This window comes from Agelaius tricolor, unplaced genomic scaffold (genome assembly GCF_023055355.1).
Source record: "Agelaius tricolor isolate 1412-34295 unplaced genomic scaffold, bAgeTri1.0.p SCAF_27, whole genome shotgun sequence".
Classification (NCBI taxonomy): Eukaryota; Metazoa; Chordata; class Aves; order Passeriformes; family Icteridae; genus Agelaius; species Agelaius tricolor.
Window position 1 is genome coordinate 10,166,899 of NW_027269287.1, and position 27,530 is coordinate 10,194,428.

Sequence of the window (27,530 nt, forward strand, 5' to 3'; positions counted from 1 at the left end):
TATGGTTAAATATGAATGCATACATAAATAGGTAAAACTCCTCAAATTCAAGGATGTTCATTTGCACTCTATGTGTTGCCATTTGGTAATACTCTGGCAATGATTTGCTAATAGAAAAGTCCTTCTCAGGCTTTTAAGTAAACATTTGTAGGTGGGGATGAGTCAGTGATAGATTTTTCTGTGTTTAGCGATGCTACATGTATTGAAGAATTTATACTAAATATAGTCACCTCATGACATTCCGTGCCACTTGCACCTGTACTCTTGCATTTTACAGTCCTTTAAAATGTCAGGACCATAGATGTTTACTTGAAATAGAATTTTTCAAGCTGGGTTATAGTCACTGGAGACTTTTGTGAAGGTCATGTTGGTTTAAGTCTTTAAAAAAAAAACCTCTTTTTTTTTTTTTTTTTTATGTTGACTAATTGCTAACAGTAGTTGAGCTCCTTCAAATAAAATAATAAAAATCTACATGATTGGTGCAAATGCCTGAGATTGATATGGAATTGATAGCTACCTTTAATTTCTGACAGCAACCCAACTCTGTAGTGTAGGGTTGTGTGTGTAACACCTGCAGATCGTAATCACAGCCCCCGTCTTCCTCCTCTTTGTTCCATGAACACCCCAAATGAAATTTAATCACAGATTCTCAGCCTGGTGAAGTCCATAAAAAATGGTCTTCCTGATGACACAAACAATTACACTAAGCAGCATCAGCCCTTACAGAGGCATGGAAAATGGGCCTTCTGAATGCTGACAAAATATTTAGGGTAAAACAATGTACTTTGTGTTGTCAAGTCCTGCTAATCAAAATTTTTAAACTTATGTCAGATTCAAGGTTCTTCATTTTGGACAATGTTTAGTGGGGGAATTATAGGGAGTGGAGGGGTGTGGTCTTGTCACCTTTTAATAGCATTTAATGGGTTTTTTCCTAACAGAATAAACCTATAGGTGTCCAAGCACTAATAAAATCATACTCAGTTATAACAAAGCTAAATATGTATAAGGAGGGATATTCTTTTTCAATTCTGTCATGTTTGCTTTTTTTCATGGTTTGCTTTTTGCATTCATTTAACTAAAGATAATCAAGAGATCGGTGCTTACTTTTAAGACTCAGGCATCTGAGGCTTACAATGAACATTGGTAGATTTATATCTGCACAGAGAAGTGTTAAGTTACATAAACTGTTTAAAAATCTGCAAGTTACTGGATTTAAGTGTAACTAAGTATAACATGAGAGACATTTAATAATTTCTTGCCTATGAAAAAGTTCCAATTAAACAAAAAATCCATCACAGTGCTGGGGAAGCCGTTCATTCTCCATTGTTGCAATAAAAGGGTAGTAGTAAGAGAAAAATCTGCATAAACTTGCTTGAACATATGCCGTGGGATAGAGTTTGTTTTTAAAAGATTAATAGACAATCTTATTTTTCTAGGAAAAATAAGGAAGAGGAAAAATGCTGAAGAAAAAGCATAAATGAAATTTCCAAATTGCCACTCAAAAATCTCCTCTGCCTCAGTTTGCAAAGTTTGTTACAGTGGCAAGAGATTGCCAGTGTTGGCAGCCTTCTGGTTGCAGCTAAGAGACTTAAGGAAAGGTTTTTAGGAAACAGAACCACTTCTAAATGCAGTTGTTAACGGAGAGGGTAGAAGTAGGTTTTATCATTGTGATGCTCACTGTGTTCTGCAGAACGGAATTAGACCTCAGAAAAAGCAGCTCTGGAGTGCATGGAAAGTGGTAACCCAGTATTTGGGTCATTTTGAAAGAAAGTGCAGGATTATTTTACTTTACTTTCCATCAATGGGATCCATTCCATCATAGCAGAAAAGTGTTCCAGGGAATGCTCTGCTTTTGTGCCTTGAGCCAAACAATTTTTACCCTGGAAGATCCCTCCGTTGTTGTCAGAGGGAAAGTCTGCTTGATAGTGGTCTCCAAAAATGCTTGGTTTGGTGTCTTCAGCTCTGTTAGCTAAAATGTTAATTTGACAATATGTGCTTTGTGGTAAAAATGTCAGATACCATCAAAAAGCTAAACTGAGAGCAAATTGTTCTCATTGCAAATGTACATTACAAAATAGCAAGTCTGTTGGGCATCTATCTTTGTAAAATATCTTCTTGTCTTTGTTTCTCTATACTTTCCCACAATATTTGAGGCCTGATACATTTATGAGGAAGCTCTAGGGGAAATTAAGTAATAACAGTCTGAATAAGATATTCAGAAACTTAAGATATATTGCATTAGTTTTCAACTCCTGTGACATCCTTTCATTTTTTATTCTGTGTTGTTACCTCTCATGAGTTTTTTTCCCTATTAAAATTTTTTCACATGTTTTAGCTAGCTAGCTGCATACGAAAGTAATATAGCAAACCATGTGACCTAGATCCTGTTAGCATTGCCTTATAGAATAAGGCAATAGTCTTATTCTTCATTAAGTTGTGAAAAATAAACATTTATAGCAAAGGGAAACTCAGCTCTGAGGTTGTAGCTTCCAGCTTTTAGACTTATCCTTTGGCCATTGAGTTTTTAGAGGTATCTTAACTTTTTATTTTGTTTGACATAGACAAAAGAAGTACAACTTATGTTATAGAATACAGCTATCTGTGCTGAAAAGGAAGCCTAAACCAAAGAACATTGTGAAGTAGTTTTCAGTATCACAGCTGGAATTTTAAACACAGTTTATTTGGACAAGCAAATTGTCCATCAGCATTCAGGCTATTAAAAACTTCATTTTAGTGCAAACATACACTTAAAAGTCCTGTGTTGATTATGTGATTTCATGAGAAAATAACACAGAGATGAACACTTTTCACAAGAAAACCTTGTGCTTCTGAGACTTGCAGTGTGATTTTCATAAATGCAGGCTTCTGATTCTTCCTTTACTTGAGCATTTTGCAGGCATGGACAATAACAAAATAGTGACATGTGCAAGAATCCATGGGGAGCTTTCATGAGGAACCATTTAGATTTCTTCCATTTGGTGAAGGATCCAGTTTTCTCAGGTTGACTTTAACTGTCTGCTTCAAAACATACTACACCTAGAGCCATGGTGCTGAATTACTGGTTCACTGATGGTAATTACTGAGTTTAATCTTGCACGTTTCCTTTGCTATGAAGTCTTTGAGAATTATAACATGCAGAAAAGTAATTAAAGAATGGGAGGCTTGCAAGACGTTGCATAGTGCAGATGCTTACTGCAGATGAGTGATTTGCCCTCTAGTAACATTCAAGTGTGAACAAAGACAATAGGAAATCTATATGAGATCTCTGTCAGATTTGTGGTTGTAATGAGAAGCTTCCGATGCATGGAAATGGAAATCGGCCACCTTCACCAGCATCATCCCCACAACCAGCTCCCAATGTCTCCAAGAGCTGGAGGAGCAGAGAAAACCCAGCCCAGTTATGCTCCTTCGTCAGGTCTCCTTCCTTGACTGCCACTGTTGACTGGGGGTTGCTGACCTGATGTGCCTGTTCTCATGCAGAGATCTGTGCCCTTGGAAGTGCAACCTTCCTAAACCATCAATGAGTTCTTGTGTTTTCTCTGTGCATAATTATGAACTGACAAGTGCACTTTAAATCCTCAGATGAAGGGTTTGTATTATCATTTTTCTTCTGAAAAGGTGTAAAATTGCTGCAGAAACATAAAAGAGAAAATAGAATTATATTCCCGGTTGTGTTGCAGTGCAGTCATTTGGATTGCTAAAAAATCAGGTTCCCTCCACATCAGTAGCCACTCTGGCTTGACCTGTCACTTCTGTCTGCACACTTTTCAAGCAGATGTGGCTGATTTGAGCCTCATTCTTGCTGTGAATCTGTAAATTCTGCAGGCTGGATAAGATGAACTCATTTTTAGTTGTCATATCTCCTGTTGCAGACCCTCTTCTGGAGTTGAAGTAGCAGACAGATTAGTGCTGTTAATGACACTTTAATCCATGAGCATTGCCTGGCAAGTCCTGAGGGAGTGACACTAGAAAGCACAAAATGCAATAAATGAAGTCTGATAATATATCATGTATTTCCAGCATTGACATAAAAGCAGAGAAGTTCAGGGCCAAATTTGTCTCTGCATTTCAGTGAAGCTATATCACTGATTGCCATGGCTTTGATTGTCAGAAGCAATAGTAAAGTTTGGCCAAATGCAATCCTCATTTAATGCTTTTCAAAAGATGAAACTAATTTGGGTCCTCCTGTATTTCCCTGTGAAATCCACTGAAGTCATCTCTACTACAGTATTCCTTTCCTCTCCCCTATCTAAAACTTGTGTAAAATATCAATAATATCCGCTGCAACCTTTTCATTACTACTTCCAGGATTACTTTTGGTGTGAAGTGTCTTGTTTATAAAATTAGAAACTGTTCTTAGAGTATTAACTTCTAAACTTGGAAACCTATCTTGCCATAAGAAGTTTACTAATTTGGAGTTACTTTGAAGATGGTAAACATAGCAGAGGTTGACAACAGCAATAGTAGCTAATTAAGCATATTTATTAAATTTTTTTTTTTAAGCTGGTAGTAGTTTTTTTAAGCTCGGGATGCTGCAGCCAGGGTGGTGTTGCAGGCTGTACCTGTGGAACACAGCCACCACGGCAGCCTCTTACCTCCCTGCACACCTGGCCAGGGCTCTGTGCTAGGCAGCAGCCAGAGAATCCCTGCACAACTCTGAACCGAGCCTTTCCTCACTGCCCCTTGGAGCTCAGCAGGCATTATTCTCCTTGACAAAAATAGAAGCTGTTTTATTATCACAACTCTCATAAAAGCAGAAGTGTTTTTCCTGGTGTTTTTGATACAGTTGCTTTTGATGAGTTATTTTCTTTTATTTGGTTCTCTTTTCCAAATCTTACTAAGAATTAGTTTTTTTTCTTTAAGCAAGGATTTCCAGTGAACAGACAGTGCAGTAAAATTAATATGACCTATTACATTTAATTAAATTTTAAGTTATCATTCGTTGAGAAGTCAACAGATAAAATTAATGAAGCAGACATCTTCATTTAGAATCTAAAATTTTCTAAATAAGCTTTTAATAAATTGGTCTTGATGGAGCCACCAATATTCTTTAATGAACTACTGACATTCTACAAGTTTTTAAAATCCCTCTTAATATGAGGGGTCAACTGAAAATAATTGTCACATAAAAAAACTATTCAGAGGAAAATCTAGGGAAACAATCAAACTTAAAATAAAAATTATGAATGTTCCATAACATTTTTTTCTGGTTTTTTTTCCTTTTTGTATCAGAAAGAGGAAACAGTGACAGGTTTTGGTCATACATTTAGTAAGGTGTTCTTGACAGTGGTCTTAATTTATTCTTTTTAAAAATTAAACCAGTCCAAGAGAGGGCTTTTAGGATCAACATAATTTGTAAGTTTGCTGAACCAGAGGTACCTCTGTAAATTAAAAAACTTCCAGCTTAAAATACATAAGGTAAAAGCCCTATAGTAATGTCACCCTTAGCAGACCCATGGAAAAGGTATTTATTTCACTTAATGTTATTTTCTTGTGTGAGAGAGGAGAAATTAAAGCAACTAATTCACTTCACTGAACAACATTTAGCAGAACTTCGAGGCTTCAATTAACCACTGTTTAATAAAAGTACTAATCTCTATTAAATTAAATCCTTCAAGGGTTCACTTTGAAACAATGCATAAGCAGTAATCAGAAAGTCCTGATCCAGGGGCCTGCTTGGGCAGATAGCTGGAATGTGCTGTGTAATCAAATTCTAGAAGATTTAAACTACAAAATACAAGAAAAAAGGAGAAATTTCTTAAGCCTTTTTAAAGTAAAAAGGGTTTGTGTTGTTTTCTTTCTAGTCACTAGATTTTAATATTCAGCATAGTAAAAAAAAAAAGTATTACATTAAAGCCTTTCAAAGTCAAGTCAAAACAAGAAATTGAAAACTACTTACACACCCTCCTTGTGAAAGACCCCCATCATAAAACTTTGCAAATAATAAGACCTGCTTCTTAACTGTTCTTTTCACATTATCTGTACTATGAGAATTCATTAAAATCGGAAACTCCAGTTAATCACAAATTACACGTTTCATTCCTTCCAGAATCCTCTAGAACATTGCAAGCTGCATTCAACGTAGAGCACGGGAGAGCAGCAGGGATTTTTGTCCTCAGTCACATGTATTTGGGTGCATTGTATTGAATAACGTTGTAGAGTTCACTGCATTGTCTTTAACAGACAATATTTGATTGGTATTAATTTAAAGAAAGGCCCATACCACCTTGCTTTCCAAAGTGTTTCCATCTGAAGGAATAAGATTCTTCAGACATGCTTGTATTCTGATTTTCATCACTGCAAATCCCCGAGTAAGTCTCACAAAATGGAAAATTAAAAATAACAAAAAAAAACTAAAAAAGCCACAAAACAAACAAGCAAAACAAAACCAAACCTACCCCCCCAAAAATAAGGATTAAAAAAACCAAAAAAACCAAATAAAAAAAAAAAAAACACCTCAGTGAAATAACTCCCAAAAATCCCTCAAATGAATTGCCTAGTATAAGATTTCATATAAGTAATTTTGTGTCTAGGAATTTAATATGCAACTCTGTTACCAGTGGATGAGCATAATGGCAATTTTTGGCAGTCTTGTCTAACCCTTCAGCAGCCCCTACCAACTTTCATGGGGTGACAGTGGAAGTTGCACTGCCATGCCAGTGGTGTTAGCATTTTACACTATATGATCTAAGCCATCCTAGATCACCTAAACTCTCTTTCTCTTGTATACTTTTCCAAGTAGGAAGAGTCAGCTGTGACTACCTAGACTGACCAGTTGACTCAGAAGCCACACCAATGCCTATTTTCTTAGGCCCATAGCTTGCAGTGAGGTCAAGAATGGTTTAAGGAAGTAATTTGTCTTTTCTGAGAGGGACTGACTAGCCTGCAGAAAATATTTCAATTCTTCATAAAATGTTGTTCCACAAAATCCGTCTATTCACGTGAAAATATTTTCCTGGGTTTTGGAGGAAAAAATCAGAAGATCTACCAAGAAGTAGAGACCATTGTCTTTTTCCTGTCTTCATGTTCAAATGCCTTCACAGTGGCTTTCCAAGATGTTTCTTGTGATGGTACAAATATAATCTTAATCCTCTGCAGGTTGTATCATCAATCAGTAGCCTTTACCATGACTATTAATTTCAAAATTTTATGGAGAAAGAGAAAATGTTCTCAGTCCCACAGAGTGGGGATATTGGAGGATGAATGGGTTTTTTCGCCTTTGAGTCTGAGTCCTTTTCCAAGGCTTCAACAAGATTATTCATGCTTCCTGTTTACTTCTACATTGGTGTAGTGGGATCCTCCACTCCAATTGTGTTTTGTGCTTATGCATATATAGACACAGTTGCAGGAGTTATTGCATGTGAGGAATATTACATGGCAAAGAAGAATTTTTTTTTGTTCATATCATTTCTGGCAGCTAGCTAACAAAACTAGGACAAAAAAATTACCTGTTGTGGCTAAAAGCACAAGAAACAATGGCAGCAGTGTGACAGCATGGGGCTTGTTTTCCTCATTGTTAGGCTTCAGTCCTTCAAATTTTCCAAGGTCATGAAACTGTGAGTTGCCCAAAAGCAAGAATTTGCAGGATTTGAGATTTAATGAAGCCCACCCATGTTCGCTATAAAATTCTAATCCTAATATTAAGTCAAAGATTAAAAATGAAACTGTAGGACTGTCTTAATAGTCTTGTTAAATCAGAGCCAGAACAGGCTGAAAGAAGGCCTTTCAGTAGACCTTTCAAACATGAAACAAAGCTCATTCTGTAAATTAAAACCAAATGGAAAATCCACTGAAGTATTTTCTATTATCTATAATGTAGGTCGTAATTATGTGTTGATACACAGCATGGTTAATATGATTAAATTTTGATATAGATCACCTTCAAAGTAATTTCTTACACAAGAATTTAAAATTAAAATCCTGCTTGAGATTTTATATCATGCCTTTTCCTTATGGAATTCTGCAGATTTAACCAAGTTTAAAACTTACTGAAACAGAAATACTAGCTGATCCTTTTTGCAACATTCATTTTAAGGTAAGACACTCTGTTCAGATCAAACAAGAAACATGAAATGTATCTATATAAATTTATATTTCTAGTGATTTTATTCTTTTCTTCGTCTGAAATTTAATAAGAATTCATGTCTCAAGGCTATCCTTTTTCTTATCATTTGACCCTAGAGAAAAGTAATGTAACTTTATAAGCTCTTATTTGGTGAATGCCAATTTATTATTAAAAAATACTATAATATTACTTTTGCTTAAGCTATGTGGTTAGGAATGAACATCAGAAGAAAACAGGAATAATGGATTTATGTGTGCAGAAAGAAAAAAATATGATAAGACTAATGCATCTTAGAAAAATGGGTATACTTTTACAGTCATACTTGAGTCACAGAACACTGGAATATCTTGCATTGAATCTAACTTACAAGGTTTTACTTCCTTTTCCAATTTAGGAAGTACATGCTGAGGCACAACCTGAGAAATTGCACAAGCCGCAGGGAAAACCACAAATAATTCTTGTACACTATATGTACAATGTTTTTGCCATATAGGGAGCTATATGGCAAAAAAATACCGTGCCTCTCGTGCTTCTGTGAAATTGGGTTCAAAATATGATAGATTTATGTACTTTTTTAATTCTATCTCTCAGTAATTTTCCTGTTTTCAGGATGTTATAGGGCTCTAGGATCAGGTAGTCTGACTGCTTCCATCTGAGAGGGAGAAGAGCTGACAGCAGTAGTCACTCAGTCTTTGTTTCTCATTTGAAGTTGAATCACACTGATGATGAAGAGAAGGCAAAAGCAAAGTTGCATTGCCACAACGAGTAAAGGAGCAATGATGAGCACTAGAGCATCAATCTAACCTGGATGAAAAATATTGTAGTGTAGTACACAAAGGCCTGCAAGTTTTCTCATGAATTTGTGATTCTAACTGAGAAACACTAGAAAGACAAGGAAAACTCCTTGACATAAAAAAAAGTAATTCTTTGTCTCTTGAACCTGACAGCTATGTGCTTGACATAGAATTCTTATGGGCAGAATATGATAAAAAAAACATAAATGTGTCACTAGTTTTCACATGAGTCATTTTTACATGGGCACAGCAATGTAGGTTACAAAATAGTATCAAATCTAAGACCTTTCTTTGAAAAACTACTGACTTACATAATGCTATAAATATTTGGTCAGAGATACAGAATCTTTCTAGTTCTACAATGGTCTAAGTGTTCAGTTTTGCTGAATTACGATATTTTAAATATGCTGCCTGCATCATCACACAATTGGACACTCTTGCCTCACAACAGCATTGTAGGTTTAAAGCAGAAGTAAAATCCATAGAAACAGTTTCTCATACTGTTCACAACAGCTGAACCAGGTTTATCTGACAGTGTTTCAAACTGATCATTCACTCTCATTGCTTCAGAAACGCTCACATTCGCTAGGTATTTTGAACTTCATAGTTCACAGCTGTGTAAATTTGCTGTATACAATACAATGAAGCCATCTTTTTGTAAGAAAAAGGTATCTATATGTTATTACTATATTCGTGATTAATTCAGGAATTCAATAATCAGATGATACTCTAGTTGTGTTTTTCTTATTTATTTATTTATTTATTTATTTATTTATTTATTCCTCAACTGAAACATTGCATTAGGTAGAAATTGCATTGAAACTTCAATGATATTTTTCAGGAAAATCAACTGTTAAAAGTCTCTGGGGCTTAACAGGAGAAAAAATGCTAACCATACAGCTAAGCCTAGATTATAATAATTCTGAAATACTATAATGCCAAAATCACTAGGAAATAAAGTACTATAATGCCAAACTTCATGGGATTTTTTCTAAAACAAATTTAACATACTGCAGGGAACAAGTGTCCTTTCTCAAAAAACAGATTTATGAGAGATTTGCTTTGTGTTTGCTAATGCAACTGGCAAGAAGATATTTTTAATAAATAATTTTTTTCTTTTGATTTCTGCCTTACCCCTGCCCAAAATCAAAGATCACTAAGGGTTGCACGGCAGCAGTTTTATCAAGCAGCTCTGGACATTCTCTGATATTTTCCTTCACATTGTGTCAGACAAGACAGAGAAGGAAGGTCTGCAGTGGAAGGAGAGGAGCAGCTGTTCAAGCAGTTGTGTGGAAGGATCCATATGAGGATCCAGAAAGAGGTTTGGGGGAAAGAGCTGCTGTATTCCTGGCTGCAGGAGCTTTTGAAGGTGCTGGAGGGCTGTTCCCTCTTCCCCTGTACAGTGATGCTTTTGCCTTCTTCCTGAGGTGCATCTGCTCTTTTTGTTCTGACCATATGTGAGCAGGTACAGACAACAAATTGAAAATAAAGCATTTACTTCTTGTTAAGTATCATATTTCTGAATGTTTCTCTATTCACACTTTGTGTGAATGTCAGATTTGAATGTAAACTCTCAAACCTAAAAAGTTGTCTGTACTTCCTCCATTCAATATCCTGTTTGGTGAATGATAGCTGTTTCAGTCAAAGTCAAAAGATACATTTTGATAATGTGCTAGAAATGTTTTCCTTAGATCTGATGACAGTATCAAGACTTGCTAAGATTTTACTTAGTTTTGTTTCAAGTGATAAATCACTAGCATCTTTTGTTAAATATTTCCCTGTAATATTTAGGAGTTAGCTAAAGTAGTGCATTTATTTTCAGTTCAAATGTCACTGAAATCAAAGGTCACAATGGATCATATAACAAAAATTACATCTGAAATTTTGAAACTGTTGTTTATAATGAAATTTGAATGTCAAATGAGGGAGAAATATTATAACTTAATTCAGAATATGTCCATTATCTCTTGAAGAGAACATATATAAGCAGTCTATCATTAAAAATACTCTTGTCAATGCCACCATTTGGCTGTTGAAATCTAAACAATACATGGGGCTTGGCACATGCCTGAAACATATCTCTCTGTTACTTGATTTTCGCTAGGGTTCCCTAGAATTCAGTAAAATCTGTTGCTTAAAGCTTTGGGAAAAGAAAAATAAGAAACACGGGTTGTAGGACAGAAAATGAAATAGCTGCATCTGTGCAGGATTTGTGCAATTTAGTACTCTTGTTTTGCATTATGAAGATGTCAAGAATGGTCCAGGAGGCTTCCAACACAGTTGACACACGCTGATGTGTGTGACACAAAGTTAGTTACAAGAATAGCTGAGAGATGTGGTTGAAGTTTTACCACAGTCAGAGAACACCTGACGTGATGTGCCCAGGAAGGCTGGAGGTGGTGAAACCATGGCCTCAACCAAAGCGTTATCACAGAGGGTGCCTGTGGGACTACATTATTCAGGGGGCTCAAGGGGGTCTTGGGAGTAAACACAGCATGTTAGATAAGATGAAATGTGAACAGGGACACAAAATTGGTTCAGTTGAATGTTTCAGGTTGGGGAACATCTGGAATCCTCATTTGTTCAGGCCCTTTCATGCAGCTATATACAATTTAATTTTAATTCCTTCATCAGCTCATCACCCACACAGTGGCTAACAAAACCACCTCAATCTAATGAAAAAGCAGACAATGTTATAGCTGTCACAAATTTATGAGGTAGAATGACTAGTTCAGTCCAGAATTAGATTCAGTGCATAACTCCTACGTGTGCATTCTAACCTCATGATTTTTATTAGACAGCATAAGACTTTGCTTGATGTGAAAGGTATTTTCTTTCCTTAGTTTGAAGAGTTAGGAATAATGTTGTACTCATTTAGAATCCAGAAACAAGCTTAGTAGTCTAAAAGATAAATAATCTATCAGCAATGACTGGCAGAACAATATTTCCTGTGTGTTTTGCTTTCTAGTCATGTATTTGCAGCTACAGACTTGCATTATATCATTTTTATTATGATTTTTAAGCTGCATTTGACATAAATTAGAACGTCATATAGGTTTATTACTGCTCTGTAATAAAGATTTGATTAAAACAGCTTGATTTTTATAGCTCTTCTTCACCATTAATATTGTAAATTCTTTACTACACTTAAGGGAAGTATTGGGGTTTAGCCAGATACTTCTGTGAAAGTATACCACAGTGCTCAGTTGTGATGGTCCAGAAAACAAAATCAACATTTTATGAGAGTTACTAGGCGAGAAATAGATACCAAACTACTGAATATCCACTTGCCACAACAGCAATCTGTAGCCAGGCCACCATTGGTGCACAGCTCTGATTCCTCCAATAGGAGAAGAATCAAGATGAAAAAGGTTTGGAGAGGGGGCAGCAAGGATGATAAAAGATAATAAACGGTTTCTGTGTGAAGGGGATACTTGATAAATTATTAATCTGGGGAAAAAAAATTACTTCAGAAGGTATCTTGAAAACCATGACTGGTATGAAGAGGATGGGTGGGAACTGAGGGTTCAATGCTTCTCTCTGCAATGGGAAAGTATGAGGAGTCACATTCAAAACAAACAGAAGGAAGTGTTTCCCTCTGCAGCAAGGAGAAAGAGGTGAAGAAGCTGAAAGCTTGGAAGAAATCAGCAGGCAAGTTGGTAGGAGAAATCCCATTAAGAGTTACAGAGCATGTAGAAATCACAAATATGCAGAAAGTCCATGAGCAGAGGATAATTGTTAGCTGAAGAAGTCCTAGGGGAAAGCAATATACACATTTGATGTGTTTTCCCTGTCTTATAGCCCCTATTTATGATACTGGTAAGGATCAAACAGAGGTATAGATGAACCTGTCTAGGTTTAGGATCAAGTAAATCTTTCTTATTAGAAAGGGTTTATTTACTTATTTAAAGAATTTTAAACTCACAGCAACTTTCGTGAAATCATAAATATGTATCTGAAGAAACCTCATGAATTAAGTTGATAGGCTTCATTCTTCCTTTCATATGTTAAAATGCATAAAAGGAAAACACTTTTTGAAAGTGTTCTTTACATTATATCCTTCATTTTAATGACATTTTCTTTAAAATTTTCCCCTTACACTTCTACAGATCTTAAGAAGCCTGTAGGAACCTAAATGTCTACACCAATTCTGGATCTAATCATTCTCCAAGTTCTTTTTAAAATATCTGTTAAGATTTCTGTCAAATTGTCATAGCATGGATAATAATGACATATGCTTTTTCCATATAATGTCTATATAAAGCATAAATGCACATTTCCACTGTAGCATTAGCAAAGACATAGCATTTTCATTTCTGCGTCCTTGCAGTTAGAAAAATGTCAGATGTAATTACTAAATCATTAACCATTGAATGAAAAGCTCCTAATTGTTTTTGAATTACTTTATTTCTTTTAAGTACCATATAAAAATTACCTGTGGTAAACAATGCTAGGAGATAATTTCTGTAACATACTGTAACAGTAAATGACAGTATTCTATGCCCTCCTATTCTCTACTGCATACAACTTGGTTTTCAGGACAATTCAGCATTGTTTTTGTAACAAGTCTGGTGATAAAGTGTTTGAGAAGCTTGTTAAAAAAAGAACAAAGCATACATAAGTACAGCTCTAGTGGGTAAAGGTCAGATTGCCAGCCTCTAAGGGGCTACTAGCAATAAATTTCTGTTAGAAAATTAAATCTTTTGGGACAGCCCAATGATTCCTGAGTTAATGTTCAGACAGGTAAATTCCTAATGCTTCAAGAATGACATAAAAGTGCTTATAGTTCTTATAATTGCACAGTGTTGAAATGAGGCTTAGAAATTTGTCCCAAGCACACCTTGTAATATGGTTAAGTTGAAGCATTGCCCTCCTTTGTACTAATATAGCTATAGAAATTTTCAGGTATAGGGTTGTTATTCAGAGACAGTGGAATTTTCCCATTTGATTTAGGAATACTAATCACATCAGTTTGCAATAGTATTGATGCTGCTCCGTCACCATATCCTCCTCTAATCCTCTCTGTAATGTGTTTCAGTAATACTCCATTGCCTGTCCAGCTTCTCTGTCCCCCTGCAAAGTAGAGAAAGACTTCAAACACTTCTCTTTCCCCAGTGAAACTTCTTTAAGTATTTGCCGTCATGTCCCATGAGCAGCCAGTACTGAGTTCATTGCTAATTGCTATTTTAATATTTTGTTTCATAAACAGTGAGGTGGGTGGAAGATTTTATCATTAAATGGGCAGCATCCACTCTGAAAGCACTATTTTGCAGTTGTACAATATTGAAACAAGTACCTGTCTCTGTGTACTGGCTCTTTCTTTATTATGCCTCAGAAAATAGAAATAAGTATGGTGCTGGTGGTTTCATTGCCACATAGTCTTAAGTTAATGCATCTTTAAATAAGCAAAGACAGTTGTAATTACCTTAGCATGAGTTGTGTATGCCAACTCTGAAGTCCCTACCTATAAAATGTCCTAGTGCCACTGTAAGAATTAATATAACCATTGTTCTTAAGACAAAAGATGTGGCTTTTGCCCCATGTTACTCTGCAAGCTGAAACCTGAATCCAGATCAATCTCCATAATTTTGTCAGGTTCAAATACTGAAATTTCACTTCAGAGTCAATGGAGATTCTTAGTTATCTCAGTCATTAGATCTTTCTTTTCTTTGCCTCACTCTTTCTCCATTCTCTCAACCAAACCAAATTCCCTAGTGTTAAAAAGCAAGCTGTCTTTACCTGCTGACTCCCCATCATATTTTTTACCTCACTGAACTCTTTGCTAGCTGCTTTTCTGGCTCCAACTTCACCTTTATCAATCTCCACAGACCATCTTTGGTCCAATCCTGTGTTTAAGAGATCTGACAAGATAAGCACACAATCTCTGGTTCAGAAACCTCACAGGTTTGCTGGAAAAGAATGTCTGTTTGTGTGTGTGTGTGTGTGTGTGTGTGTGTGTGTGTGTGTGTGTGTGTGTGTGTCTACATTCTTAATAGATACATTAATATTTACAAAACACATGTATGTATTTTACCCAAAAACTTAGGAAACCAAGAGACAAAAGCAATCTCATGGATTAGCCAGCCTAGCAGAAGCTCTCCACATGTGTGATAGTGTAAGATGTTTAAAAGTTGATACATATTCTCAGCCTTGCCCATTCTGGGCCCATCAGAGCTAATGCGCACGCAGAACAGATTTGAGCTTGTGTATTCATCATTACCAAGGGTGGACAGAATATTTTTCATGCACCTTAATGAGAAGGAAAGGAAGGGATGTAGCATATGTAGGAGCTAATGTAAATATGGTGGTGGGGGTTAAGAGTCAAAATACTTTATGTGTCAAAAACATTTAAGTAAGTAACTAAACCTATGTTATTGCTAGGCACTAAAATAAAAATTAAGATGTTCATATGAAAAGGTTGTTCATCCATGTGAATATCAAGAGGGCACAGCAAAGAAGTAGTCCCCAGATTTGTTAATATTTGACTTTTGGTTAAAGTTACCAGCTTTTAATTATGATGAAAACAATGCAGCTGCTTTTTTCTGTGGGACAAAGGTTTGTGTTTATGAAAAGTTATATGCACTACAGTACAGCAGTTTTGGTGGGAAACAGAGACAAAACTCCAGTTTCTTTAGGAAAATGCTATTGTTGATTATTTGCAATATATTTCAACTGTGTATAGATTTCTCGCAGTTGCCCAATAAACACACTGCTTTCATTCTTTGGAGCTTAACAGTTTCTCCTGTGTTCTCAAGATCTTTCCAGCTTAGTACAGTGTTTCTTTTGATGGATTGGTTTTCCTGAGTCAAACTTAAGAACTCAGAGCATCTTATCACACTTTGACCAGCTCGCTTTCTCAGGGGCAAAGCAGAGAGGAGACAAAAAGCCCATCAAGGCTTGTGCCTTGTTAAAGTTAAATCCAAGTTCTCAAGGGATTTGTTTTTCTTTTGGCGTCAGATTAGATGTTCAAACCAAGCGGTGTTGTGGGGCCATGGGTGAGTGCCCAGTGAACCCTTAACAAGGCTAATCCCGCAGCAGCACATTCCAAGCAGCTAATGGGTGCGAGGGCTCTGCTGGCTCTCCCTCTGCTCGCGGTGCTGTGGGCAGAGCGAGCGCCGTGCGCGGGGCCAGGCACAAACGCGTTATCAGCAGTGACCGGGCGCGGCGAAACGGGGGCAGCAGGGCTTGCTCCGGGACAACCTCAAATGCCAAGGAAATGATACCCAGGTAAAGGAAAGAGAGAAAGAAAATGTTCCTGGTGAGATTTTGCAGCAAGGTTAATAAAAAGAGAGACTCACCTGGAGAGCTAAACTATGAATAAACCAAATTCGAGAATGGTGTGTACCTTATGAATTCACTATGGACTTTAAATTATCTCATTGACCATTACTGAAGGAGTCTTTGAAGAGAAAGAGAAGATAAGCTTCTTGCTCTACTAGCCTCGAAAATACTTTGCTATAGTCTTCTAAACTTTTTATTACTTTACTAATTTGCATTATAAGTGAGAATTTAGTGCAGACAGTTTAGTTATTAATATATTGATTTCCTGAAGTTATTCTGTTATGATGACTCTACAGCAAGTAGTATAATTTATTATATCTCTGAGCTTTATAGTTCATTGCAAATTCTATTTGTTGCAGAAAGATAACTGGCATGCGGCAGTGCAACCAGATGCTTTCTTTTAAATTTGGAAGGACAAGAAATTATGAGATTAGTAAATCACATATTTTGTCATCATAACTCTGCCGAATAGGAGAGTACATTGTCTGAGATCCAAAAGCTGGAAAGTATCTTTTTCTGATTCGAACAAAGATTTTAAACCTGACTATTATTTTTACAATATTAACTTTGAAGAAGCGTGATGAAAATTCCAACACAATTTTTTTTGTTGTTATTAACTTTTTTTTTAATGTAGCTGTGTTTCTTTTCCACTTGCAAAAAAAATGAGAAAGAGTAGGAAAATAAATTTTAAATGTCAGTTTCTTGCATTTTGAAATCTTGCTTTTATATCTAGTGAAAAAATTTCAGTGAAGTACCTGTTATGGCATCTTTTCATACTGGAACTTGAGATAGTTTAGCTAGTGACCACCTTTAGAAAAGACACATTACTTCTATGTAGCCAGGAAATTCACCATGGCAAATTGTTTGCAGAAAAGGATGAAAACAGTAATATATTTAATAAAGGATATTCAGAAGTTATAATAAATTAAATCTCAAGGCAGTCTCTCTTAGGTGAAGTATAACTCTTATAGCTTTCAGAATTTCTATTTAACTATACTTTGTTCAAACAAAATATATCTTGCCCAACCTTCTATAACACATTAACCTTCTGTTTGCTACCATGGGAAAAACCAGTAAAATACAGTTTTATTTAAGTTTGGGGTTTTTTTCCTGACTGTGAAAGTAAGCCTAGGTATCTGCTATTCCTACAAGATATTAAGTCCAGCAGATTTTTCAAATAAAAATGTATGGAGACTAAATATAAAATATTGCTAAATAGCACCTGTAACCACTGGATCCAGCAAGGAATTATTTTCCCTGTAAAAAGCAGAAGAATAAATTCTATATACTGGGACTGGTAAGTAGTAGACATAGCTAGAAATTCTTGTGATGTTATTTTATAGTTTGTGCTAGTAACATTCACCAACTCCAAGAAATTTCTTTACTTCACAGTAATTTCACATTTTTCAGAAGCAGACGGTTCTGGTTTTAAACATGGAAAACAGGATACAGATTAAGTGGACAAGAAGATAACATTAGACAGTCATGTAACATTAGTTAGTTAAAGTAATATGTAGGTATTACCTTTATATCCTAACTGATGTTAGTAAAAACTAACATCAGTTAGTTACAAAGGCAATTTCAAAAGTTGTCCTTTCATAAAGGAAAAATGCTCATATTTCCTTTAAACTGTTCAGAGTTCATTTCACATTACTTAATTCTCAGATAATTTTTACCTAGTCCATAGTTTATAGTTCTGTTTAAGCTGTGCAGTTAAGTGGGTAATTTTATTATTTAAATGTATTAAGTTAATCTGTTTTAAACGAATTTTCAAAGGAAAGCTTCAAATTTTCTTATTAAGTTCTATGTGTGTGAATATTTTAGAGAGCTTGCCAGAGCTCATATTATATGGAGTGAGGATTTCCTAGATAATTAAAAATATTTCAGAGCTCTGAAATTCTCCCCTTTCTTGTTTTGCCTTTGTTCTTCTCTTTCCCCTTTTTCTTTCCTACCCATCTCTCTGTTTGAAAAGACTTCTTTTGTATCTGACAATTAAGACTGTGTTGCAGGAAATTTCCTGCTTTTTTTGTGAATATGTGATGGAGGAGCTTGAGTGTTATGAACAACCATAGCTACTATTTTGGAGGTTACCTGCCAATCATCTGACTAAATATGTTAAAATTTTTTGTGTCTTGTTTCAAAAACAGATTTTTTTTTTTAAGTGTCCACATAGAAACTGTAGTTTCTGCCTCTGTGTTAAACAGTACTCTCAGTGCTAGTGTAAAAATGTTTCAGGTAATTTTGTTGGTCTGGTTGTAGGTTTTTTTAATTAGAGCTGGCTTAGTTGTATCACTGATATGGAAACAGAGGTGTTTTTAGTGAGTAAGTGTAGGGTTTTTTCTGCCATGCAGAAAGGTTTAGAGTTTGAGTTAATTCTTCTCCAGAGATTCCTTCCTCTGTTAGGAAAATATGGTAATAGCAAAGAAATCATCTGGCTAGTGAAAAAGAAAAGAATATTAAAACCTTGTGTTGGTTGCTTACTTCTAGAAGGGAAACATAGTTCTAATGGAATGTTTGCCCTCTGCAAAATATGCACTGCTTATCTGAAGAGTCAGTGAAATTTCCTCTTCTATTTAAAATTTTTCTACAGTTGTACTAAAGGTCGTATATAATACAAAAACAGAGCTCAAGGCATTTCCTTTCTCTTTTTTAGGCACAGAAATCATGGATAGAAAGAGCATTTTACAAGCGAGAATGTGTCCATATCATACCCAGCACCAAAGACCCCCATAGGTAATTGCATGTTACTTGTATGAAAAATGAAAGTTGGTTAAAAAATAAGTGACTCTATATATGTATGCATAGTATGGATACGGATATAAATATTTTGTAAACTTATTCAGAAGGTGTTTGAATTACATCTGCAGTGATGGATTCCTATGGGAACAATTTGTTTACATTTCAAAACTTATTTCATAAGAAAAAAAGATAAATCAAGGGTGTGTCAGCATCTGTGTTTAATTTCCTTATCTTCTTAGCTCAATATTCAGTGCACTGATATTTACCTAAATTGGATACATGACACACAACACTGTCAAAAGCAAATAGATGCATTAAACTAGCAATTTAAAATTTGTGCAAATCCATGCAAAAGCTGATTACTTGTCCTGATGTTACTTGAAGAAAAGAGATGTTCTTTAATTTCATTTTGTACATATTTAGAACAAAGCATGATTTTTTTGAAATACAGGAGAGTCCAAAGTAAACAAGACACAGGGAAAAAAAGGTAATATATATACTTTGTTGCTTCCATATGTAAAGGCTTCAGGAAAGGGATCAGCAGAGCTGAAAAGGGGTTGGGTTCTTTGTGTAGTTTGTTTCCCTGTCCAGTTTATACACGCACATGACGCGGGTTTTCTGTTTGTTTAATGTCACAGGTGTTGCTGTGGGCGTCTAACAGGCCAACACATTGGACAGCCTCCAAGCGCCTCCGTTACTCAGAATGAGAAAAGTGAAACCAGGCTGGCTCGCAATGACATCCAGTCGGAGAAGTGGTCCATCAACAAGCACACGCAGCTCAGCCCGACGGACGCCTTTGGAACCATTGAGTTCCAGGGAGGAGGCCACTCCAATAAAGCCATGGTAACCATGTTTTTCTCTTAGATAGATAATGCTGCTAGCTAGAAGTAAGCCTTCACAAAGAATGGACAATGCTCTTTCTTAACTTCATGCTAAAGTGTTATTGCCTGTATGACTGGAATGTATGCTTTTATGTATCACGTGTCAAAGAGTGGGTGAACAAAATTAACTGTAAAAGCTGGAGCGCAGTGTAAGAGGAGCTACCTTTATGAAGGCTGAAGGCCTTAATGTGCTGCTGTCTTAATTTTATTCCAATGGCTACTCATCGCTCTTTTTCTGAAGAGTTTTAGAATTCATCTATGATTTCCTGTTCCTGGCTGTGTCTGTAAAGCTGACAGATTTTGAAAATACCAAATTCCCATTAATTTTCCTCCAGACGTTTATAGGAGATACATGTGTGTAGGAAGTATAGGTTCATATTTCAGTGAAATAAGAGGCTTCAGGAAGTGTCTAATCTAGGAACTACAAAATCTCTTGATCAAGAAGTTACTCCATCCCTGTGGAGTGGTACCAAAGTGCATTGATCTGAAGGCTTTGCTCCACTAACTTGGAGATACATTTCCAGCACACACACTAACCCATGAGTGTATTTCTTCTATGTAATATTACATGAAAGAAACAATCTCTCTGACTCTATCTAAACTGCAGAACCTGGATCTTTGGGAATGACAGAGGAGTATGTGCCTAGGACTTCATGGCCAATACACTGCTTTGGCATTGAGGGCAGAAGCTGAGCTCCTGGGCACTTTGCAGAATAACCTGCCCAGCAATCCACTGTTTTCTGTGCATGAATTCTTCCCAACAGGTTACTCAGATCTGTCATAAAAAACAGAGAGTAGAGACAGTGAAAATCTCAGGTATCATGCTAGCGAGGGCAAAGTATTTTCCTCAGATATGTACAGAAGTGCTGGATTTGGAGTGACTTTTCAAGTGGATGGTTCTGTTTGTGCAGATGGATTGTTTATTTGATAGAAGCTAGAAAGCACTCCTGCACCAAGAAACAGAAAATTAGGTAATTTCTCTGAGTATCACAGTCATCATATGTTCAATTGATAACCAATCACCTAAAAATCTGCAAGGCCAGAGGTCCTAAGATACAGTAATGAATGTTATTAACCTTATATCGATTCTTTGCATTGGATCAGTTTTATGACAAGGGATAAGAGCTCTTTCAGTGATGTCCTTGAAGATTGTTATAAAGTAATAAACAGCCCTGCCCAGACAAAAGCAGTCTTGGAGAGCCAAGAAACATGAAGGTTTTATGGAAGCTGTTGACACCAATTCTTCTAGAGGATTTCTCATATTTGCTTGGATTCTGATGTCCTGTCAGAGTGCCAGAAGAAACAGGACAGGCTCTAAGTTTCATGCTGTGTGCTCAAAGTACAGTTGAAGTACAACTGAGGAGATAAAACTGGAAGTCAGCAAAAGGGAAAGAAAATCATTGTCACAGAATGCAGTCAGGAGTGAAACCATGAACAATTTAGAAAAAAGAAAAAAAGAGAATGGAAAAAGAGACTTAAACTCTCAGAAAACAAAATAACAAGTTAAAACTTAGAGATAAAGACAATGCATTTATTGCTGGAAATTCTCCAGATTTATTGTGTCAGAATAAATTCTCCAGATTTATTTTGCCAGAATAAATAGAATCAAGAAGCTGCACATGCCATCTATTTGTAATCATTAAATGCCACCTAAAACATGGGAATAAAACACATTCTCCATTCATTAAAAAAAGCTTATAAAATCTCCTGAAATTTGATTATTCCGCTGGTGGGAAAAGTGCTTCAAATTAATTGCAATCCAGTAAATATCTCTCAAATGAGTTTTGTGATTGCTTTCCACCAGTGAGGAAAATGCCTTACATAAGACCAAAACACAAATAAGGAGGCAGCATAACAATTTAAATGGAAATGGATAAAATAATTTTGTTATAATGTGTTTGCCACAGAAGCAGCATGAAGATGTCCTTGTGTTCATATTTCCATGCCCAAACATTGTTTTAGGGTAGACTATGGTCAAAAAGTTGCCTAACTACTTTTGCTGTTTTATTAATAGAAAGTTAAACTCCTACCTTTGCATTTCCTGGGTATTAGGATTTTCCCATAATAAAATAATAAAATTTAACAAATAAGGAAATTTAACAAATCCAGAGGTTTCTGTGGAAGCCAAGAATTTGCTCAACCAAAGGAACCTACCAACTTTTTCAGCAGAGGAGGGAAAAAGGAGGCTTATTGATAAAATAAGGCTTAAAAAAAACCAAGCGAGTACATAGTAGCTCCTGGAAGTATTCTTGTTCAGCTGTACATTCTCAAACCCAAATGCAGAGAATCTGATCAGCGTAGATAAAGGAAGAAAGATAAAGGGGAGAAAACTTGATAAATATTTATAAAAATGTTGTTTTATACTATCAAGTAGATATATATATATATATATATATATATATATATATATATATATATGGCTATCATGGTAAGTTTATATTTTACCTATTGGCTAATAAAATAACCTTACAAAGCATCAAGATTTGGCAAGATGACAAAATCAAGGAAATCCTCAAGGAAAAAAATTGGCATTAAATTTTCCATCTATTGCCTATTTTATTTCCTGAAATCGATGCCCACACATGAAAATCACTAAGATATGGAAACACCAAACTGAGCAGTATTTTCTTGGTCTGTGCTAACAGCAAAATTGCTAAATTGTTCTGAATTGGACTTCAGAGAATTGCATGGGGTTTGTTAACAGGAACCATAAGCTTAGATTTATAATTTGGAAACCAGGAGCCAATTAATGGAACAGACTAGTTCAGTGTAAAACTAACAGATAATTATTTTCTCAATTTGAAGTAACAGAATTAGATTTTAATACAAAATATATAGTAAGTACTTTCCATGATAAAATATTATATCAGTTGCCACCAGACAACAACAAACAGATCTTTAGCTGTGGAAATGAAATTTAAATTGAAATTCTAACAGAACACATGGATTTGGAACAAAACAGCAAAGATATAGGTTTACATATTGTAAATAGAACTGACTGGGCCATTAATTTCATTTCCACAGCCACACAGAACAAAAATTCCCAAACAGAATGACTTTTGATAATGCCATGGAGTTGTTAAAGTATCTTCAGTGTAGCTGCATTATCCTCCTTAAATCAATCATACAAATAGCTTAATAATTTGTGCAGGATATTATATAGAAACACATAGCTGAGTTTAGGTAAAACTGGTAAACAAGATCAGTTACTAAAAAGGCCTTTCCTTCCATTTCATGCAACCACAGATGATCCTGCAACAAGACTGTGGTATTTAGATCTCTGTCAATCTCATATTTTCTTTACAAGTGACTCATCTCATTAATATGCAAGAAATGCAATTAACAATTTTGCTTGTCTGCAATTATTTTAGTTTTATAGCAGATTTTCAAATTGAACAACTGTAAAAAGATGTGAGAGGCATGTGGATGTACATAAATTGTATTAATAGGTTTTGCAAATAAAATTGAGAAAAATACAGGAAAGCTAATAAAATATGATCTGCTTATGCTAGTCAGCTCTTTGCAGCTTTAAGTAACACACTTATCTAACTCTATATTAGCATTTTATTAAATCAGAAAGCAATTATCAAATTCATGTGAGTGATTCCATTCCAATTAAGGGCAATATTCTGAAAAATTTGAAAATGTATTCTGTTCATCAGTGTACCAATTAAGACAATATTGCTGAGATGCATTGTGCACCATGCTTTTGAGCAAACTAAACCTATTTTTTTTAATACACTATCTGCCTTTAGACGCACACACACACACACGCACACACACCCTCCCTTAATGTTCTCTCATTAACTGCTGGGCCTAGATTGTCTATAAACTTCTTTAAAGGATTGCTCTTTGCAGAACTAAAATTTCATCATGGTTTTTCAGAGTTAAATGGAAGATGGCTGTTTGAAAAGCCTTTGGTGAGTTAAATAGATTCCTTCTCACTGAATGCATTTCAATTATACATTTCATATGCAGAGTAAAATCCTAAAATAAGTTTGCAGCTGCAAAAGAAAGGAAGTTTACTTCAGTGTCATCTGCTTAACTTCTCTTATGGTGTAAGGAAACATGAAAGAGCATCAATAGGATTCCAACGAACATTAACAGTTACTTAAAAAAAGTTGCTAATATTCAGATCCTTAAAACTTTATTATTTGGAAGTCAGTCACAGAAAAAGGTATTTTTCTTGGTTTAAAATGCATTGAGTTTTATAAAAACTGTATAAATAGGATGCCAAAAGTCATCACGACTTTTGAGAGGAAAAAAAAGATAATCATATAACTTGCATAAACCATGAAAAGACAGCAAACATTGTTTCTGTTATAGTAAATTACTTCTTAAAAAATATTTACAGAATTTAAATGTAGATGGTGTTCTACATCATCTTTTAGAAAGAAAAACCTTTATCCAAAGCCCATTTAAATCGATGAAGGTCCTTTCACTGATTGTTTAGTGGAACTAGGATTAGGCCTTAAGGTGTAAGCGGAATTAACTTAATAACTTATACAGAACCAATTTGGTTTCAGTCTAAGTAGCAGGGTTTTCATTTAATTCAGTGAGAATTACATCTAATTTTTTTTTTTTTTTTTGGTGAGGATCACGCTTTTGGGGCAACCGGTGGGCAACCAGTCTTTAATTTGAGGGCATATCTGTAGCGATAGAAACTTAAATAAGTTACCAAAAAGAAACACAGGAGCAATGTTAGAAATCAGATCACAAAATGTTGTCTGAATAGATTTACTTTCAGAAATACAACAAAATTCTGAGTCTCTTTAATTTATTCACTGATGCTCTCATCTGCAATCATTCACCAAGTACTTTAATGAGACAGCTGTGCTTAAGTAACAGAGTAGTAATTCTCTTTCTCAGAAACTTTGACTTTTGCCCTAGAGCACTGGAGTCAAACTTGGAAGTGTCTGGCCATTTGACTGGGCATAGGTTTGTTTCAGAGAACACTTCACAAAAAAAAGTGAAACAACAAATGCACTCTTGCTGACTACCACCGTGCTGGTCTGGGATGAAATGGGCATTGCAGCTCCAGCTTGATGCTTTGTCCTTTCACATTCTGTGTTGATGCCAGTCAGGCCAGTCTGTAGGTTTTGTGATTCAGAGCTGTACTTTTGCTTCCTAACTTGCTCTGATTTGCCAACACATAAAAACTGAATTCTTGCATCCTGTCCATATACTTCTCCCATAAAGAAAGGGCTAAATCATTCCCCATTAGAACTGGTAATTTCTACAGCTGACAGATACCCTAGGCATGGAATTTCATAGCACAACAGCACAGTGGTTTGGCTTAGATTCAAATTTTGTATCTTTATATCAAATTGTAACCTCCAGAGGCTATAGCAAGAGAATTCAAAAACAAAAGAAATACTCATTAACATTCTAAGCAAAATCTGATAGGGATAAATATTCTATTACAAGATTGGAAGACAAGAATTTTTGTTACAGGCTAAAGTGGCCTTAAAGGTGTGATTTATAACTTAATGTAAACTTTTAAAAATAGGACAGAATAATTCTCTTTTACTTACTAGCTAACATGTTAAGTAATGGCAAAAGAGTAAATTCAAGTATGCCAAACTAAAAATTCCTTCTCTAAGAGAAGAAAAATTTTTCAAATAGCCATAAAAATTGAATGCTATGCACAAAAGAAAAATCATGTTTGGCATCCTTGCCAAAAACTTCTAAACCACTAAATCTTATCTTACTTGATTTAAATTTTAATTTACATGAAAGAACCTTAGATATTTATTTTTCCTTAAATTTCCACTTTGTAAAGTAAAATTATACTAAGTGTAAAGGGGGTTTTCCTTTAGTATAAAAAGCATGCAGTTGCTTCTAATACAAATTGTCTACATTTCAAATAAATGCAAGAAAATACTTCTTTCTTAATCACTTTATAGATTGATATTTATTGGAATTCAGATGTCTTCATGTATAAGAAGAGTAACACATAGACTGAAGAAGGTAGGGACAGTGAAATCACACATTCTGAGGTATTTTTAAAAAAATCTAAAGAATAAAAAAACGAAGAAAAAAGTAGTCACTGTCCAGATTAAATAATACACATCTGATGCCATTTGTGCCTTCATCTTAGCATCATCCCAGATGATGCAATGGCATGTTTTCAACATATTTTCAACATATGGTCATTGCCAGTATGAATTCACCTTAATTATCTTCTGAAGACTTGCAGTCTGTCTTCACCACAAAGCAGAGTAAGGTATCAGTGATTCCATACCAGAGGCTCCATGGTTTGACCAATAGAGTTTTCATGTTGGCCCCATGAAGGATGCTGTCTGTGAATGCCTCCAGGTGCCCTTTGCAGCCTCAGATCTCCCTTAGGACATGAAAAAGGGAAAAAGGATCATTCTTCTTATTTCACACTCTCTGGTGTGTTAAAACTTTGACAACCCTCAAATCCCAGGCTTTTAATGTCTCAGTCTAGTCAGTGGGATCAGTGCCATACAAGATTTTATTTCACACTGGAAATTGACCGAGTAGCTACTGAGGAGGCAATTCATCTATATTAATGAGCTTGTCAGACATGACCACTGTGTTTTTATGTCCAGTAGCTGTTGTGAGTTTCCCTGGCTGCTGCAGAGAACTGGTGCAGCAGTTCTGAATGTGAATGTGCATTCCCAAGTTCTTAATCAGCTTTCGGTTTGGCTGCGCCCCCCCCCCCACAACTAATTGTGCAAACAGGCTTCTGCTTCCAGAAATGTTACCAGTAGATGTTTACTGTGCAACAACCCATTCTTGCAAAAAATCCTGTTTATTAGCAGTTTCCTCTGGAAAAAATGTCAGGTCCTTATTTCTTAATCAACTAGAAAGGAAACCACTTTACTATCATTTTTTTTATTATTATTTTTATTTTTATTTTTATTGCTAAAAGATAATGAACTTTTGGCAAGAAATACTGATTAGACGTGTCAAAAAGGGACAAAATTATTACATAATATGTATGGATATTATACTACCTGGCATGTTACAAAATAAACAAATTAGGACAAGTTATTCCGCAGGCTGAAGGCAAAGGCATGCACCTGATGCCTGTGCTGACAACCCATCAAGGGAAAGACTGCTGAAGCTGCTCTATAGGTATTGATTCAATCAGAAGTTTGACAGACAAATGAATGCTTTCTGCAACCTATTTTATTTTATTAAGAGGGTCCTTCCAGATCTTAGCATACATAGAAAGATTTTTCCTGTTTTTGCTATGTAACTGGAAATCAAAAAAGTTATCACGTGCCCTGTCACGGGTTTAGCGAAACAGCAACAGAAAGAGCAGGAGAAAGCCTTGTAACAGAGAGAGACATGTATTTGTGTGACACAATAGTGCTGTAAGAATTTTGAATGCAGTTGTTATCTTTGAGCGCACACAGATGGGTATGATCTCCCCGGGCACAAATTGTTGCATGTGTAGCACAGAATGGCCAGCAACTGGAAAAGCACAAATTTGTTTCACAGCCCTTTTAGGATCTAGAGTTTTCTAAGGCAAGATCATGAAATTGTACATAGTTAGCATTCTTTCATCTGGAAAGTATCAGTTTGATAGTTTTGCTCAGTTTAAACTTATGTGTGCTTGAAGAAATGGGGTTTTATCCATTATTTCTTACCTTTTGAGAGTTTGACTTCAGTAATTTGAAAATGAGGTATAAGTTAATACACAGTTGTGACCCTGACTACCTAGGTCACCTTTGTCAGAACTCTTATATTTTTGGTCCAGTTTTTGCATTTATAAATTATAAACATTAATCTTTCAAA

At 35.5% G+C, this 27,530-nt stretch overlaps 1 protein-coding gene across 9 annotated transcripts in view; it reads left to right on the forward strand.

Moving 5' to 3' along the window:
• Nucleotides 1-27,530, forward strand: part of TRPM3 (transient receptor potential cation channel subfamily M member 3) — a 413,447-nt gene that overhangs the window by 258,474 nt on the left and 127,443 nt on the right. For all 9 annotated transcript variants that reach the window (XM_071448697.1, XM_071448692.1, XM_071448696.1 and 6 more), the window contains exons 2-3: nucleotides 18,794-18,873; nucleotides 19,518-19,722. In XM_071448697.1, the coding sequence (XP_071304798.1) occupies nucleotides 18,794-18,873; nucleotides 19,518-19,722 (285 nt within the window). The remainder of the gene's footprint in view (nucleotides 1-18,793; nucleotides 18,874-19,517; nucleotides 19,723-27,530) is intronic.